Source organism: Branchiostoma belcheri, unplaced genomic scaffold, assembly GCF_001625305.1.
Source record: "Branchiostoma belcheri isolate BF01 breed outbred unplaced genomic scaffold, Haploidv18h27 scaffold1, whole genome shotgun sequence".
Classification (NCBI taxonomy): domain Eukaryota; kingdom Metazoa; phylum Chordata; class Leptocardii; order Amphioxiformes; family Branchiostomatidae; genus Branchiostoma; species Branchiostoma belcheri.
Genome location: NW_017802379.1, coordinates 4,254,765 through 4,274,019, shown reverse-complemented (window position 1 = coordinate 4,274,019; position 19,255 = coordinate 4,254,765). Strand labels below are relative to the sequence as shown.

Here is a 19,255-nt window from a genome sequence, read left to right as displayed (position 1 = left end):
CAGCGCAATTATTCAACCCGCAGCAGCTGGTCTATAAATAGATTCTTAATGTATCATAAGGGAAGCATAAAAGTAGTTACCCCTCCAAGCGTGTTACCCTCCCGGGCCACTGCGTGTTTTATACGCCACAATCTGCTCATATTGGCGACCCTCATAAGTCCATTTGGAGAGTCAACGCGTTGACTTCCTACATCCTAAAAGACTACTTAAGTCATTCAGTCTACCGGTGGGCCCAGGGACGTTCTATTGAAGTATGACGTCCTTGATGGGCCCTTGACCATACTCCATCTGGAAGTTCACGGTCGGAAGATCAAAATGTACCGACGGGCGCCCCCAAGGAATAGAGCAAATATCTAATGATCTATGAATTCTAAGGAAATCGTATCCTACTCATAAATGAACAAGAAGCTTGCAACATTTTTCGGTTATATTCTCCATGAAGAACTCTTTTGCACCACGATCCTGATCCGTTCCAAATTCCTTGTTATCGATATGATGTAAAGATGATAAAAACACATTACGAGGCAGCCACAGCCGCTCTAGAAATCGGTGCCAACTGGAAGTTGTACATGTCAGATCCCTGATTAGGCCCAGTGTTATTATGTCTGCTGTTGGGGGATAACAGAAGTGCGAGATCGTGTCAGAACTTAACTAATGGAACATGAAACATCGCGCTGATGTAGCCTACAGGTGACCCACATTTGTAGCATTGAATATAACACACATTTCAACACCTTGACAACAACAACAACGTTATTATAATATTCGCGCAATATTGCCCTCGACATCACCACAAAGTTTACAATTTACTGTATGTCAAAATCTTGTATCCAAGTGCAAGATATCTTAATATGATATTGACTTTTGTAAATAGTAGATATATATACGCGCATTGACCTTTTGATCCAAGTTAAATATATCAATATATACATACATATGATATACACACAATGACCATTGCCAAGCCCCTTGTAGACCCACCCTATTTATATGTGTGAAAGCCATATCGTGACACCGCTAATAGCCCAACTAAATGTTTAATACCACTTCCCTCGGCTTCCTCCCCTGTGACCACATTACAAGACCGACTTCCTGGATCTGCCGGCTTTATCTGTCTATCTGTCCATACTACATCCTCCGCACGCCAATAATCTGATGGATGTGCGGGGCGGAAACGCTGATGGCGTTATAATCAATTGGCACGTTTAGCGGCGACGCCCATCGTCTAACCGCGCGGGCGATGCGGGCAGGCGATCCGGTCTGGGCGCGTCAGTCTTCGCTAGCCTCCTGTGCAGGCCTCTGGGCGGGCGGGAGTTTTGATACTTGTAGAATTTTTAACGCGTACTTTTGCCGGCCATCCTACAACCAGCCGCCCAGAGAAGGCCTGTGGCGGATAGAAAAAAACTTCTCTAGGCAGCTTGTTGTATGATGGCCGTCAAAAGAACGCGTTAAAAATTCTACAAAATGCAGTATTAAAACTTCCACCCGCCCGGAGGCCTGCACAGGAGGCTATAAAGTTTTCGCGCTGATAACCGATATATTTAATCTCCAAGCAGATCTTAGGGTGGCAAAATGCAGTATCAAAGTGGCCAGGCAGTATCCACTCGCCAGAGAGGGTCAATCCATACGCCACCCGAAGGCAGATCCGAGGATCTGCTTGGAGATAACGATATATTCACATTTATCATAAAATACTCGTACATGCCATCATATTATGTCACTTAAAGCAAGGGTGGAAGGGCTGTTAAAAGTGGCGAGTATTTGTTTTAAGAGCACCTGTTTGTCACTAAATTGACGTTCATGCAAAGTCCGTTAACGTTCGAGAAAACGAAAGCCCATTTTCACCTCAATATACCACGGCCCACTCATCATTGCATTGAGTGAACGCATGATCATTAAATGACAATGACAATGACAATGACAATGAACTTTATTGCATATCCACGCCCTACATGGGCCAAATGCACTAAGCTGGATAACTATAGGTACAGGTATGAAGGAAACAAGTGTTATACTTCTGTGTTGTAACTATAGGTACAGGTATAGAAGAAACAAGTGTTATACTTCTGTGCTATAACTATAGGTACAGGTATATAAGTAACAAGTGTTATACTTCTGTGCTATAACTATAGGTACAGGTATATAAGTTAACAAGTGTTATACTTCTGTGCTATAACTATAGGTACAGGTATATAAGTAACAAGTGTTATACTTCTGTGCTACGTCTCTAACTACAGGATCTATCTACATGATCTCCTCTCTCTTTTTGAAACATGTATGAATAAATTTACATAGCTTTTCATTTACATCGTAGTGCTTGGATGTCATAATATATTTGAACAGTTCTGCTTTTGACAAGTATGTATATTTCTTCTCTAACTCTAAGGAATTGATAAAGGATTTCCGCATATCAGTGTATAACGGACATTCTAAGACAAAGTGTTCTTCATCCTCTACACAGTTACTGTTACATAAAGTGCAAATTCTGTTACTTGCTGGAGTCTGGTTATACCTACCAATTTCGATCTGTAATTGGTGATCACTAATCCTTAATTTAAAAGGCGACCGCAACACTCGAGGTAGCCTCTTGAGCCGGCTGGATCATAAACAGATACTTCAGAGTCGACGCGGATACAAAGAGTTCATTTTGGGCTCTCAAAATAGTCCCTGCGCTTCTGCTAATGGATTGGTATCGTCTTGAAAATCCTTTGAAAAAGGTTTGCTGACAGGAAAAATGCATCCGCGTAAATGGAGTTGACGTTTTCCCAGTGGAACGTTCGAACGTCGTTAGCATACGTTTTAATATCATGTCCCGCAAGGTTGAATATTTGGACCCCAATGGAATCCATGGCCAATGCTAGCCTAGGGAAAGTGGCCTCCATAGCTAGCTTGGGGAGAGGGAGAGACAGACAATGATAAAAATGTTGGAAAAAACACACAACCACGGCAGTCCTGCTTTCAGCCTCTTACTAGACACGTCCATAATTTGACGTTGAATATTTAATAGAGGAAAATAAAAGCTCCTCTTGGCTCTCACATGGCAGTCACATCCATTTCAGTCGTGACGCCAAAGTTAAAAGTCAAGCTTGTAATTTTATTACTCTTCGTACATTTGTAACAGATTGCTGTCATCACAAGGTGTTGGGAACCTGTATATGATGACATCATGTCGCATTGTTAGCGTCAGCGTATCCGACTCTTTATTGATTTCATGACGTCTACCGGATGATGTTTTAGATCATGCGCAGGCAGGCCGTGTCACGGAGATCAAAGAGTACTAGCAGTACATTAAAGCGCGTTACACAACGCCGTGTAATCTTCAAGCAGACGTGTGCGGGAATATCGTTTTGTTTTTCTTCTGGCAACAATTAAAAAAAATGCCCCATTTTGTATAATCCCGGACAACTAAATCAATCTTGATGTTACTGACATTTACATCCACTCTCTATCACATTTCATTCATCATTTCATATTTTGTGCGTTTTGAAACAGCACAGAAACAAGCTGCACCAATAATCACAATGCATATGTACATGTAAGTACGTTCTTTATTTGGACCAAAACAACAACAACGAATTGGCAAAAAGTAACTTTGAAAATCGTCCTAAAACGTTCTGAGGGTTGTACAAACCAGAAAACGTCCCGCCCAAGTTCCGAAATTTTGGAAACAGATACTAGTAGCCGCTCTGGACACCAGCCAATACCGTCCCCCGCGGGCACACGCTGCACACGACGTCATCAGCAAACGACACAAGCGGTGCACCTGACGTGTTGTTTTGAGAAGGCTTTTTGTTTTGTACGGTCTGACTCAGCCAGACGGGCGCAGGTCTTTCCCCAGATCGTTATCTCAACAATCTCACCTGTCACTGCCATATGAGAACTGTATCCAGGATATGAAAGGCACGGCATGCCCTTTTCCTTCACTGGATCAATGGTGTTGTAGATTCGTGTAGATGTCGAACTCAACACTTTGAACCTGAAAGGTTTGACGGATGAGATTTCTGTCAGAGTGTGTGTACCAGCAAACCAGATCGGGTTTAAAGCCACGATCTCTGCTTCCGGATAATGCCCCGGGCGTCTTATGCCATAGAAACAGAAAACACAACGCACAATTTGGCACAAACACTGCATATGCCCCATAGAAGCTTTGAATTGCAGATTTTATGTGGGGAACAGCCATAAAGGAATATACACCATCTAGGAAAATGGTGTAATTATAAGTGTGTGTAACAATCACTCAACTCTGTAAGCAAGTTAGGTGCAACTTGAAGAATCGTGGCTGAAAGACTCTTTTCAGGAGACGTGAGAATTATTTTGTCACAAGATTATATTGATGATGGCTGTGGTAGATCCATTTTGTTTTGAACCGAACCTGACTTTGACTAGTTCTAGGCGTTGTCTTAATTTGTTTTCATCAAGTATTGCCGCTCCACAAGGCGGCAACTTCGAGTCGACCCTCCGGTAGCCACCAGAGTAGGCTTTATGGTCACCGTTTTTAGTCTCCACCAGGCTTCTTAGGTTGCTGAAAAAAAGTCATTTGCCAAGATGCGGTTAATTCCACTGGTATATAATGAAACGTTGGCCAATTTCTGGAGCCATAAATCCTTTAGCCATCTTTTTTAAACCCAAGCCTCCTGGTGGATTTTTTTCTGATTGGTTCCGCTGTGTACTAATCCGTAACAATCAATGCTGGAGAAAACGACATCAGAAGACAGTTTATTACGATAAGAAAACCGCACGTTGATACTAGTACATTGTATCAGAAAAAAAATGACCGCCCATCCTCATGGATATTTCAGTACTGACTCTCTATAGACACCTCTACACCTTACTCTTGATATGGCTAATCCGAGGCCATTTCCACTTACCTGGAAGTGGGGGAAGGCATATCGATCAGGTCAAGTCTGTGACGTGAGGAGTATATTTTCCCGGTAAGACACGCAGAAGAAACACGCTGTTGCACGTCAGACGGTCGGTTATTGACCGAGAGGTGAGGCGAACTCTGGAAAGACACGCGTCTCTCCCATAATTCATCGTCACAGCGGGAAAGCCAAGCATGCAACGACAACGTACATAAAACGTGCCTCTACCAGGCTTCGGAAGGCGGTTGGAAAGAGCTCTACTTGTAGAAATTGGCCAAATAGAGAGATAACATGCCGAGGAAGTTGGTCCACTAGAGAGTACATTTTGCCGCACCCGAAAAGAAAAAAAAGTACTCTCTATTAGAAGTCTATAGCGCCAGCAGACCAACTCCCTCGGCATGTTATTTCCCTATTTGGCCAGTTTCTACTCTTTCCAGCCGCCTCCCGAAGCCTGGTAGATGCTACATAAAACGTAGTACACCTCGTGATCGGTCGGGAACGTTTCGCCTCCATTGTGGTGACGTGCAAAAGAAACTGAAACCGTACATCTGCTTGAATATTGCAATGGTGGCAATCAATTTCAACTTTTACGTGTGTTGTTCTTGAGGAGGAAGGCGAAAAAGACGGACCGTTAGAAAGCTGTACAAAAAGCATAAAAAATAGCCTGATGCATCTGATGACTCATGTGTGGACGGATCTATTTCACAGCTACAGGAGATCGTCAATGTTGTAGGTATGACGCTCAGTTCTGACATGAGGAATTGAACTGTTCCGCGTAGGCGACAGTGTGGGCTACCCTGTGCGCAAGCAGACACGGACGTACCTGCGTCATTTTATATGGTTCATGGATTTGTCACATTTCAAAAAACATGTGATGTACGCCACTTTCCCTCAGCCATGAAACCAAAGAAAAAAGAGCCCTGTCTAAATGTCGGGATGCCAAGCAGATGACAGAAAAGGACGTCTGCTACATGTACTACTCTTTATGATATATACTACACATCAAATGATCCGACTAATCATATTATAACAGTTAGAAATAGAGCCAAATGAGAATGACGAATATCATGGTACACTTACTAGAAAAAGGCACTGAGAAGTAGAGGTTGCGGTATGATCTGGTATGTTACGGCAGCATAAACGAACAAAAGTAACGTCAAATTTAATCCTTACAAATGGCAAATATTTAGTCAAAAGACCAAATCACGACAGGGGACAGACGCTTTGTCGTGATTTATGAAGAAAACGACCTACTTTTTACCAAGAACCCCGCCCTTAGAAATTCCCTTCGTGTTTTGAATTGTTAAACGTCGTAGGAACAAGGGAGAAAACGTTGCAATGGGACAAAACACGCGGATTGAGTTTGGTAATGATGAAAAATGGTAAATTTTCCGGTTGGGAGTGCAGGCGTCAGCGAGGCTGCTCAGACTTTTTGTAAGCGGGGCTACGATTGATCGCGTGAAATCTGCATAAACATTGTCTTTCGGCCTTCCGGTTAGTCTGATTGAACCTCCCTGGTCTGTCACCGTGGATGTATACGAGCAGATAGTATCTACCTAGTATCCGAATATTCCTCCCTTCGCCCACATTCCTTTCCATTAGAACTAACAGTTATATATGATACGTTTGACCAATAAATAACGGATGATCCCATCAGATATATATAATGTGTACAGACATGAGTATTTGGGTTACGCTGACTGACTGATTTGACAACAGACGTTGGGAGATTTATGATATTCCCGACCCATTTCCACACCCACCGTCCAGCCACATTTTACAAACTTCCCGCAGCATCAAAGCCAAAGAAATGGCATGTCACATTGCTGGGGGTCGCGGGAAGGTGATATATGATGTAGAGAGATGATATATGGCATGGTCACAAAGAACTGGTTGCCCCTTTAGCCACTTTTTCCTGGCCACTGTTAGGTTAGATCTGGCGTTATAATTTTCCCGATTATCAACTTTTAATTTTATAAACTCAAGATTCTTTAAAATTTGATAATTTGATATTGACCAAATAAATAACGACACAGAGTTTGTTCAAACTTGGATTTCGCGTTTTCTTCCAATGACAAGAAAAGTATGGCATAGCACAGTTTTTGCTCAAAACAGTTTCCATATATTGCCATCGTTGAAATGGCGAAAATGTTTTAAAACTTTATTGTCCAGAAAAGGGTAAACTTTGGCGCGGTTTTCGAGTGCTCTTTGACCTTTGTCCCGTACACTTCCGGTGCCCAGTGCGCAGCGCGTGTGCGCATGTTATTTTGCTCCATTTCCATTCAAGTGTTAGTCCGGAGGAGCGGAACACGAGATTCCTCGAAAACAGGCAAAAATTCCCGCAAAAATCTGGGCGGAGGCCGGGAAAAAGACATGGCAGCCGCCAACGGCGCCTTGGGTGGCCATTTGGACCCCTTTTCCTCGCACGGATGGATGGAATTCTGCGAATCTAAGGCACAACAAGCCGCCGTGGACTTCTCAAGAAGCTTTCGGAAGTACCTCAACGATCATCCCGAGTACGACACTCCCGAAGCAGGCCCCACCTTCGCCAAAAGGTTCACCCTACATTTCCTGGAACACTTCGACGACCAGGTACAGAGAGTCTTCGTTCCCGAGATACAGAAACCTTTCTTTGGAGAGAACGAGGAAGAAGTAACCTTGCGATCAGTAAGTTCTTCGTCCTCATCCAAACCTCCCAGGTCGGGTCCGGGGGCAGTCCCCGTTACAAGTTCGCAGCTGCCGCGCTCCAAAAGCGCGGAGCACGGCAGAAACTCTGTGGAGTTAGACCCGCGTTCCTTACCCCCTGTCTCCCCTAGCGCGGACGATCTTTCCAGGAGAGCAAGCCCCCATAAATCTTCGAAAACCACGCTACGAAAGCGGCTAAGTTTGAAGTATGTGAAGGGGAGCGTGAGCCGCATGTTGCGGCGGCAGTCGTCGGACTCCGGGACAGGGTCGCCTCCCCTCCCCAGACACCCCGAGGAGCGGGCGGGGGCCAGGGGCTCCCCAAACAGAAAAACAAAGGACGGAGCCGCTGTAGGCAAACTACAACCCAAAATAGACGTTACAGACGTCAAGAAGGAGGGAACCGTCAACCAACTGGTCGGAGAGGACTATCACGGAAGGAACAAGTGGGAAAAATGTCGTCTGCTGCTGGTGAAAACTCCAGGGGGGTACATGTTGGAGTGTTACACCCCTGCCAAGGTGAGAACACCCCCTTTAGTACCATCAAATGGTATGTCCCAAACCTTAGATTACTAGTATAAGAAATCAAGTACACAATAGAAAATGTTAGCATGACAAAAGCAGTGATTTGTTTTCATAAGTGTTTTGTTTACTACAACTTAGTACAAGTACAACTGCTCAAATTTAAGTTTAAAACGGAACATGGCGCTTGCTTTTCATACAGGTATTATCTAGAATTGCGCTTTAACATAGACCGCACCGCACAGAAGTGCGTGGTCATGGCCACAGGCACTACACGTGTTTACTACGGTGCGCAAGACCGCGGGAAGACACAAGACTATAGCGTGTCACGCGTGACGTCATCCAATATCATCATCATAGCCTTTGTTTGCGAACATGGTTGTTTTTCTGGGTCATCCTGTACAAGTATCTGTCGAGGTGTCAAATGACGATCCCTATTGTCGGCTGAGTCATCCACGCTTCCCACCTGTCCTTGTAGACCAGGTGTTCTCGAGTCCAAACAGCCTCACTTTCCAGCACTGGCAAACTGCCAACACCCGGGAGATATGGCAAAAAACCTGCAAGTCATTTGCAGGTAGATTTGGGATGAGTATGGATATGTGCCAAGTTTATGCAAGGGTCACCAAACAAGACAAGCACCACTAGGGAAGAGAATTCTTCAGATACCAATATCCTGATATCCTGATGGGAAGGACAGAGACTATCAGAAGTATAACGTTACTGTAGGAAATTTACGATAACATTCCCAGTTTATGGGATTTTTCTATCCTGTGTAGTGATCTGTCAGGTTTCTACGACTTCCAAGAAGTTCTTGTGAGAAAAACCTGTTCTGTGAAGTGAAACAGTTAGGAAATTTCATGAAAAATGTTGTGTTTTGACCCATCGCGTTGCCACCACTTTTTGTTAGAACCTCAATTTCCATCTTCCATAAATGTAACGTTACTAGTATTACGTAGAACATTAGAATATTGTTGTAGGTAGGATCTTTTGACAACTTGAGTCATTCACTAAAGAAGTTGAATTCAGACATAATAGAGGCTGACAGGTCTCTGCAGGTTATTCATTCTTTCATGCCAGGATTCATCAGGTACGTATGTGAGAGCCTCAGGTGTGAAACCTCTGCACGTGATTGAACCCAACACACTTATCAAGAAGAGTAGCGGTGACCCAAAGTGCATGGCTTGAAACGGAAGCCATAGAGACACGAGAGAAGCCGCATCACCCTACTAATAGCTACTTGAACAATCATTATCCTTTACCTCAAGTGATGATGACGGCTTTACCTTTTTCCCTTCGTTATGAAAGTTGGCAAGGGTTTGGGGAGTCTTGACCCATTAGTGTTATGGTCTGGAAACCTGCCTTTTAATGACTGAAGATTTGTGCCAATTAGTCACTCTGTGCTTGAGGCCTTCCTTTGTTATGAGGTCAGTGACCTTCCTAAAACAATCGCGAAAGGGAAATGATTTGATTATACCCAGCAGGGTGCTAATTAAGTGCCATATCAGTATAGATATGAGTCAATTTGGGAGATATTCATGAATCATTATTGTTGTCTAACTCTTGTTGGGTCAACGTACTACGGTAGTGCTGCTGGTTAGGAAGTGTAGATGATTACCGGTTAAAAAAGGGCGTGACAATCCGTTTGTCAGCCGGGGGCATAGAATTTCTCACGTGTTTTAGGTATTTAAAAGCATCGTTAAGAGAATTGGTCAATACTTAGGCCAGGTTTGGCTGTTCTTGACTAACAATGCCAGTTGAAACTGTTCAAAACATGGGGAAAGTAGTGTTCAACATTTCTAGTAGGTAACAGGCCACCATTGACCAAGCTTCCACAACATACATTGACACCAGATATGTGTGTGTTGAGCAAGCTATTCCAGACAAGGTTGATACCTGGGTACACTTTGTCCCGAGGAGACCAGTAATTCGAGAGTAGTCTAAAGAGAAGTTCTACAGTTACAAATGGTCATTTCACATGTCAATCCGCATTCCAAGCTGCCAGCAACAAGTTTGTGCTGCAAACGGTCCCTACTGCTACAACACACAAGCCTTCCCAGTGTGGAGATAAACTGTGTGTTTTGGTGTTATCACAGCAAATAATCACTATTGGTAGAGGACTCCCAGCCCACTTACCCAGCCTGCATTTGATAAAAGGCCTCTTTCTTGATAGTGATCAACACTGTTTCTTGTCCGATATTGTGTATGTTGCCCTAAGGGTAAGCAGCAGCAAGTTTATACTGTATAGTCAAATCAAATAACTTGCATAATCCCGAGTGTGGTTGAACTAGTTTCCTGTATACAGTCAGATCAATCATTCAATGAACATTTTCCCACCTCCATGTAGAGACTTTGAATCATGGTCTAATAGACTAGTAGATTAGTATCTACCGAGTCATTTCGGATAAAAAAGATGGACATTAACCTTGAACATAGATGGAAAGCTTCATCTTTATTTTTGCAAGTGCTAAAACACAACGTATTTTTTTGCTGTGAATTCGAAGACTGTTCAAATACACCTTCCCTTGAATTTGTCAGTTGGTAAGAAAACAGTTTTAGGGTTTTAATTCAGAAGAATTCAGGGTATGGTGAAATTAAAGGAGGAATGTTGAGGCTTGCTTGTCAGAAAGTATGGAAACCATGCAACAGTCATGAACATGTGTGGATTATAAGAGGTGCTTTTGCAGCCATGTTCACATTAATCTTGGTCCCACAGTATGTTCCCTTGTTTGGTGTCCAGATCTTGACTAACACAGTAAGGTCATTGTGGAGTGATTTGCTCCCCAAATCCACCCCAATTGAAGTTCAGCCCCTGGGAAAATGCAGTCATGTGGAGGGGTGTGGCAGCGGCAAGGGGCTTCCAGGAAGCTGAGGTCATTCAAGTTGAAAGGTCATACAGAGCAGTGTTTGGGAGTATGGTCAGTATTGAGCTCAGACATTTCTAGCAGTTCCTATTTGTAGGTTCATAAATACATCAGGGAGTCATTTGTATAACAAGAAAGACAGCATATTGTATTGTTTTGCTTTGTCGATCTTCGTATTATTATGTCCAGGGAGGCAAAGTACTGTCCAGTTTAGTTCCAAGTGTATAGAACCTGTCCAGTAAAATAAGTTGGCACGTATAAATTGTGCTTGACCCGAAAAGGCAGTAAGCAGGCAAGAGAATGATGTACATGGTAATCATTATCAGGATAGACTGGTGAGCGTTGTCAAAAGCTGCCCATTTCCTGATCTATAAGTCGGCGTTAAAGTCGGAGATCGGCCAACGATGAAGGGCGCTATTAACGACTGCCATCTCCGCTGTCCGTGACCGCTAAAGAGATTTGAGGGCGGCTGGATCTCCGAGTGTTAAGTGGCAGACGTGCTAATTGACTGTGACAACCCCCCAAGATCGACTGGTAGCATTTTGACCTTGGCTGTGTCAAGGTCATGAACAAAGACTGCAGAAGTGTTTGTACAGTTTATGGCTCATTTGATTGTTATCTGTGTACAAATGTATGTGCATAAATAGAGTTAAGTGCAGTTATCATTATGATATATTGCTTATTCTGAGTAAACTTACTATTTTCAGTCGTATGAAGAATTTCTGTATATAATTTGAATTGTGTGCTTCATGTGCCAAGCTGTAAGTTCAAAGTACAAAGGGTCCTGATCATGATATAGATATGACAAAGATATAGATCCATTTTGTAATTTGCGTTTCGAACAATCATTGCTATGGGGCGCTTCAATAGAAATTATTTGTCAGTAGATTTTTCTTGGCACAACTGCAAGGTTCGTGTATCTACTAAAGTGAATTGTAAGGTTTCTTTTTGTTGTGAATGGAAGGGAGGAAGAATTTGATAAAGAGTTGCAGAATGCAGTGGAGCTTGGGTCTAAAGGCACGAAGCTTAAGGCAACCTGAGGAAAAAGTATTTCGAACCTTGGATATCTTACTAGTACCTTGCTCTGGTACATATCCCTTCGTTATAGCCATTCCAGTTGTGACAAGGTCTAGTGGTGCATAACCAGACCTTGGAGGAAACTGTTCAAGTGAGATAAGGCTAATAGGAAGATAGAACATTAGATCTGGGGAAGGACATATAGAAAACGAGGACTCGGGTCTCTGAGCTCCTCTAAACATGACACAATGATCTACGAGGAAGATGAGATGGTTGGTTCAGTGTCATGACCAGTCCTTGGAAGTTAGCCAAAGGACAACGGTTTTGTATGATGATCTATAGTTTGAGCTTGGAAGTTCGTCTGTGTTGGTATCTACATGTACTTAGAGTTAGAATTCATCATGTAGAATTTCAAACACAAAGTCAAGGAATGAATCTACGGTTTGTGTAGATCTGATACCACTTTATGCAGGTTTCAAACACAGCTTAATGCTACATAGCCATAATGTAACATAGACAACTCCTGTCCCCTACAATATTTAGTAGTCAGAATTGATAATAGCAAATGAATTAGTCATCAGTGAGTGAACACAGGTATAATTACTGTTAAAATTCTTCTGATTCTGAGTAATTTCATATGTGCTAGGTAGGTTTTATTCACATTCAGGTGAACCAGAATAACGGCAGTGTGGAGTATTTTTTTGGCAGAAGTGTCTCGGATCAACACAAACAGGTGCCAGTGTTGATCCGGTGGCACCTGGCCAGTAAACACTCCCGGCGTGTTTGGGCTGCCATGCACGAATGCCTGTTTTGCATGTCTGGCGCTTGCTGTGTTTGCTTTGTCAGGAATGACACTGAACTTGCTGGAAAACAGTTCCTGTCCAGGCTAAATTCATGTTCAATTAAACTCTAAAGGTCTATTTTTGATTGGGGTGGAACAAAATACAGAACTATGACCAGTTTATTACTAGAAATATCAAATTTAAATGTATGGCAATAAATTATCATGAATTGGAATCAGTAACTATTTTCAGGGATGAAGATTTTCAAGTTTTTTGAAAATATACCTTCAGTTGTCGGTTACTCTGAGGCATCCCACCGTGTGTAGATCAAATATTTTTCGAACCGTTTCAATATAAACACCACTCTATATTCAAGCAATAGTACATCTAAAAAATCATAAATTAGGGGCAGATATATTTGAGCCAGCATCTTGACTCAGTGGCAACACAGACAAAAGAGGAAAATATCAAGATAGATATCAAACCTACTGATAGAAAGTAGTTGTGGATGAGAAATTGATAATATGTCAAGTCCAAGGCAGCAACAAATTGTGACTTGCCTTTCTGTGTAAACTAAACATGACGTGTATGACTCTATTTGTTCCTGCAATTAACTGTTTATATTTGGTGAATTTTCCTGGTCCTTTCTGTCAACCAGCCATCTGCTTCTGTATGTTCTCTCTGAGACAAAAAAAAAACAAAAAAACATTGGCCTACTGACCTTAATCTTTTTTATTTCTGGAAATCCGTCATCAAAATAGACTCAACAACTATAATGTGATTATTATTTAAGTTTTGTATTTCTGGACATGTTTTGAGCCTGTCCGTGCTCTTTGTTGAGAGTTGTTATTGTATAAAGCAGGAATCTGGTAAACAACGTGGCCTTGAGCTGGGGCAGGTGGGGACGGCCTGTAAAAAAACCCTGCCCCTCTCATTACAACAACAGGGTGGAACACATAGATGTACAAACAAGCAATGTGACTGCTCTGCTATTGCATTTACTTTTACATTTTCTGGTATGGTTTATTTCGTGAGATAGAAGTCATAGGAATGTATTTTGGATAAAACAGAAAACTCCTCTGTAAGTGGTGTGAGGTAAATGCTACCTGTATTGTATGGAATTACTACATGGATGTATCTCTTATTTTTCTGAGATGAAGAATTCAGTGTGTTTTTGAAGTGAAATGATTCCTTTCCATGACTGTTGGAAAATCTGCCTTGGTGTAACCGTGATTTTGTAAACATTTGTATGAAACTTTGAAAGTAAGGAATGTTACATAGATTGAAAACAACACCTTAGACCACTGTGACTTGTCCCAAACCTTAAGAAAATTTAATTTTTTTACCTACACCTGTTTTTTCATAGATTTGTTAGTATCTGAACTTGACCATTTTACGTTTTTTTCAGGTGAAAGCCCTTTCTGTCAATGCAATCCAGGACAATGATATAGGTGCAATGCACTGACAACAAAAAAGTTTTCTTTTCCTGTTGGTGCTTTCATTTCCGTGAGAAGATTTCTCCTGTTTGTGTGAGAAAACGCTTAAAAATGTGTGGAGCATTTCAGGCCTAATTGTCCTGGGTGCTCCATATGTACACACACTTTCCCAGCAAGTCTAAATTAGGAAATCCTGACCTGAGCCTACCCCCTATTAATTGTTGCCTCCCCAAATGTCTGGCATTTTTGCCGGGGACAAACGTTGTTGTTCGCTGGAGGTACCCCTGGTTGGTGTAACGCAGGGATGTGTTTACGCCGTCTGGGGCTTAGAACCTGCTGGAGGGAAACGTGCAATGTTAATCCCTTTGTGTCCCATTGTGGTACTGCTAGTCAGTCTGTCTATGGTACATACCTTCAGATCAGAGGTAATATCATATACATGTAGGTAGCCAGCCAAAATTATTATATTCCTAGGAAAATAATACACTGGCATAAGACTTCAGATGAAGTGTGTTTTATCGCTTGAACCTTTTAATGATTTATGCCATTGCTAAACCCTAGAGGTGTTTTCGTGGGAAGACTAATTGTGCCACCCTGTAACCTCTGAAGCTTGCACAACATGCGGATTAGTAACAAGACAACAAAAGTTAGGACAAGCACAGTCATATAGGATTTCCTGAGTCCTTGGGCCACCTGATCATAGTGGATACTGGATACATGTATTGCGTACTTGACCACTATATGTTTTCAATATGCCTGAAATACCTCAAATTTTGAAAACTTCAGAAAAATATTTAGTAAACAACTTGCGATTTGGCTTGCTAAAAGCTTTCATATGTATGATATTGAAAATAATTAAAGTTCTCGATTGGTAGATTATGATGTATGATTTCTGTATCAGATACACTGGTTACTGTAACAGACTTACATTCAGGCATTGTTGTCCTATTGTTCCATTTCCTCCAGCATCCATTGGCACATCAGGACCAATGCCTAGCATGCCTAGCACACGATCAGGTTTTGTTGGAACGAAAGATACACCAGATGTTAGAATATGGGGCCTCGCCACGCCTTGTGGAATTGGCCGCAGGGAAAATCGGCAATCCCTAAAGTTATCACAGGCCCAGATTTTCCTCCCGTCTGCTATAGCATTCAGCTATATAGTTTGGTGCATTTCATCGGTTGTTTGTCCCCAGTCTCTGTGTTGCCAGCGAGACTTATCCGAGTAGGTGGTCCAGTTAAAGTGGGTCCCTCCTTGGAGTGTATATTCTGGCTTCGTCTCCCAACAATGCCGACTTGGCTGGTTTACAATGACCATCACCATCGCTAGTTTAACGTTGCATCTGGGGTTCCTGTTATACCAACGTTTTCCCGTCTTCGGTACCTCTGCGAGTCCAGCGTGGCGAAACGGTGTTCCTTGTACGACTTCTTCGGGTTATATCCACAAGACATTGTATTTTTCTGTGTGAGAATGGAAGAAAAACAGAATGCGCCATAGCTAGTGCCGTCTTGGACACAGGGAAGAATACCCAGCATGCAATGCAAACATAGGTCAGAGGTCAATCGCAGAATAGGGCAGACAAAAGTATGATTATACTCAAACAAAAATGTACTTAAATCAGTCTAACAGAAAGTGAATGAGGTTTGGGTTACATGTATTGACTTCCTGTAAACACGCTAAGTTACGTTTATTATTATGTCACGATAAGTTTTTAACTACTGTATCTTCCAAGCTTGACTTGCTGTTTATGCCGTTTCTTTACTAGAATTGATTTCTACCACAACACACTTTCCTGGAATAGGTACTCATCTTGCATATTAATTGGGTAAGAGAGATGTTGTCAGACTAATACCACCCAGGCAAGCCTGGAGACATGAGACCATTAAAAGATTTAGTAACCGTCAAAGAATATTTCTCTCTCAAGGACGTTCCCTTAGCTTTGTAACCTCTTTACTGTACCCTACAGGAGAATTCAGTTTGCAAATATAGCTGTGCTAATGATGTAGATGTACTGCTCATCATAAATTTGTGTTTACATGTTACATACAATTGAAAGTTATCATAATGATAATGTTTGCTTTTCAAATAATGTTTTTCGTGAGCCCTAGACTAGAGCCAGGTTCTGATGAACTGGTTACTGTGTTCAATTTGACACCACAGACGAACTGGAGGTACGATTTTCATAAGGATTGATGTTTACTACTTATATCAGAAAGAAAAGACAAAGGAGTGTACCGGTACGTTGTGTACATATGTCTGTAGTATACATGTACAATGTAACTGCTTTAAATGTATGTAAGTGAAATAATAAAGAAATGATTTATAAGAATTATGAATCTTTAATATGCCCTGCCATAATGAAGTATTTTTAGTTCTTCTGTCCTTGTCTACTGATATTTTTTAATCACTAAATTTTGCTGATATTTACAGCATCTGTTGATTGTGTATGTAACGTTAGGAGTAGCTGCTAAAATGAATTTGGCTTGAGGCTTGATGCCAGTAAACCTAAATAAAATCTAATTTGTTAGTAGATGTAACATTGATTTTCTTATGTATAATTTATAAAGTAGGTGTGGCAGGTATAGAATTGACATGACAAAAATCTGTTTAAAGCATGGAAAGAGAAGGACTTTGACCTTGAGATGCAGAAAGTTCATGAGTATTTTTTGCTGGCTATCGGTACAGTTTAGACCAGTATACGTAATGTTTCAGGAGAAGTCTGCGGTGGAATGCCCCTGTGATGGAGTACAGGATGATTGTACGGTGTCTAGACTGTGCCAGGTGCATAATGAGGCATGCACAGAACAGTCATTATGCTCAACTGCCGTCTCTTGCGTACGGCCTGCACATTTTAAATTGGACCCACTTCTGGGAAGGGCCGTGCCTGATTGGTGATCAATACAAAGAGCCTGTTTCCGAACTGCTGATCAATAATGGTTGAAAAGGTCACCATGTCCTTTCTAGGCATATTTACATACATTGTTTCCTTAGAAATTCATGTTATACATGGAGAGGTCCTTGGAAAATAGATTTCAAGACAGCTCAATTAAGAATTTTGTCACAGAGATGTCTTTGAACTCTATAGGTATAATCTATCATGGAGGCTGCATGCATGTGGGGTTGCCCCAAAGGATACAAAAACATTTTTATTACAGATACAAATACAAACATTGTAAATAAACACGGCAATGAGAATTGTGGGGTTGCCCAAATGGATACAATTACATTTTTTATTAAAGATTACGACAAACATTTGTAAATAAACACAACAATTATTGTAAGAATAATAAACTACTACTAGTATTACCTTGTATCAATGCAATGAGATAGCTGTGGATAATAAAGTTTACATTTATTCTGATCATAATGTCATTAAGAACATAATTACCAAAAATGAAATTTCTACGACCTTGGTGTATGTATCGTTTAAGTCAACAGTGTCACAAAATTTGACGAACACATCAAAATGTTTACAGTACATGTATATGTCAGGATAGTAAATGTATTTGAAGGGTTGATTCAAATTACATCCAATATTATGTCTCCTTTGGTATTATTATGAACCAGGGCTTACATACGAATATAGCTATTAGTGAAGTCTTGCTAGAGGAAAACATGTTGCTAAGCAAACTTTGAGTTGTGTTTAAAGGTTTGAAGTTGCGTACTGGTACTGTAGCCTGACATTCAAGTCTTGACTGTGTAATATTAACCCATTACATGCAAATTTTCTATTACAGTTATATCAATTTATGATCAACACCTGACATGCAATGAACAATGTTTCTGTCATCAATAAATTATGGCCAGCCTTATAACTATAGAAATTTGGCCAACGAGAAAATTTTGTCTTGAGCTAGTTTTATCAGAAACATTAAAATTTTCAATTTATGGTAAAAACATAACTTTGTTTCCTAATTTTTTTCTTGTTCATCTATTATTGCTGTTCATCCCAAGGTAGGATTGTCCCGGATTATTTTTGGACGCACTGACCTTCGTCTGACCACGTTTGGACCCATTACCAGCCCCTCAAGTAACGCAGCTTGTCAAAAATAGACTTCACTAAAATACAGCACAGGAAAGGGCTGCTGAAATAGCAATCAAAGTGGTGGGGCAAGTGGATATGGAGAGGGTGGCTACACATTAATAGTTGTAAAAACAAGTCTGATTGTTGTTTTAGCACATGTTTCTACTTTTGGGGGTGGGGCACATTTACATGAGTCACCACCTTTCCTATATAATCCAGGGACATCTTCAGAAAGCATCTCCATGAGGACTTGATAATGATGAAAACCATCGTGATAATAGATTCATATTTGTCCTTGTCTATGCTGTAAGTTTATCAAGAAAGTCAAGTAGCCCAATAGAAAACATTGATACTGATAATAGTTTTATCGTCTACTGACCAATAGGTATGGTCCAAGGTTACGATATATATTTATTTATATCGTGCCAGGCCGTGATAACGTTTGATAACAGTGTTCCGGACCAGACTTCACAGTACGGCCCATGCTTCCATGGCTTCCATAGAATGAATTTGAACGCGTTTTGCCCCAACCGCGTGCGCTGCTTTCGAAAATACAAATACAGGATTCGGACATTGGAATTTATGTTGCTTCATTTTTTTGGTTTAGGGACACCAAATTTTCTCTCATTTCGCATTTCTCCCGTTTCTTGGGTGGGTATGACATAAATGAAATACAACACAGTATATTCTGTCACCCTCGGTCCTGGCCCTCCCGCCAGTCGGATCGCACTCTGGCCGATACCTTTGCGCGATACGGAATACACCGTGTTGTATTCCGTGTACATGTACAATTTCGCATATTTTCTTCATATCATTCTACAGGAACTAAAGTTCATGGCCATAGTCAGAGTTTATTATCAGATGGCATTAAAAAAAGAAAGGCCATCTAAAATGACACTCGTAACTGTAAACATATGTTAAGTGCTTATTTTACACTGCGCTGGACCTTACTTGGCACTAATTTTAGCTTTAACGAGGGTCATTATGTGTTATGTTGTGCAATGAAATTCTTTATGGGATCCTTTATTGTGCAATGCACACAAGGGTGCCAGTTTGATGTGTACACAC

At 41.4% G+C, this 19,255-nt stretch overlaps 1 protein-coding gene across 1 annotated transcript in view; it reads left to right on the top strand.

Annotated features, from left to right (window-relative positions):
- The first annotated feature begins 7,149 nt into the window (after positions 1-7,149).
- The window catches only part of LOC109465557 (SH2B adapter protein 2-like), a 28,630-nt gene continuing 16,524 nt past the window's right edge, over positions 7,150-19,255 (top strand). The window contains exon 1 of the mRNA XM_019762946.1: positions 7,150-8,063. Coding sequence (XP_019618505.1) covers positions 7,236-8,063 — 828 coding nt within the window. The 5' untranslated portion in view covers positions 7,150-7,235. The remainder of the gene's footprint in view (positions 8,064-19,255) is intronic.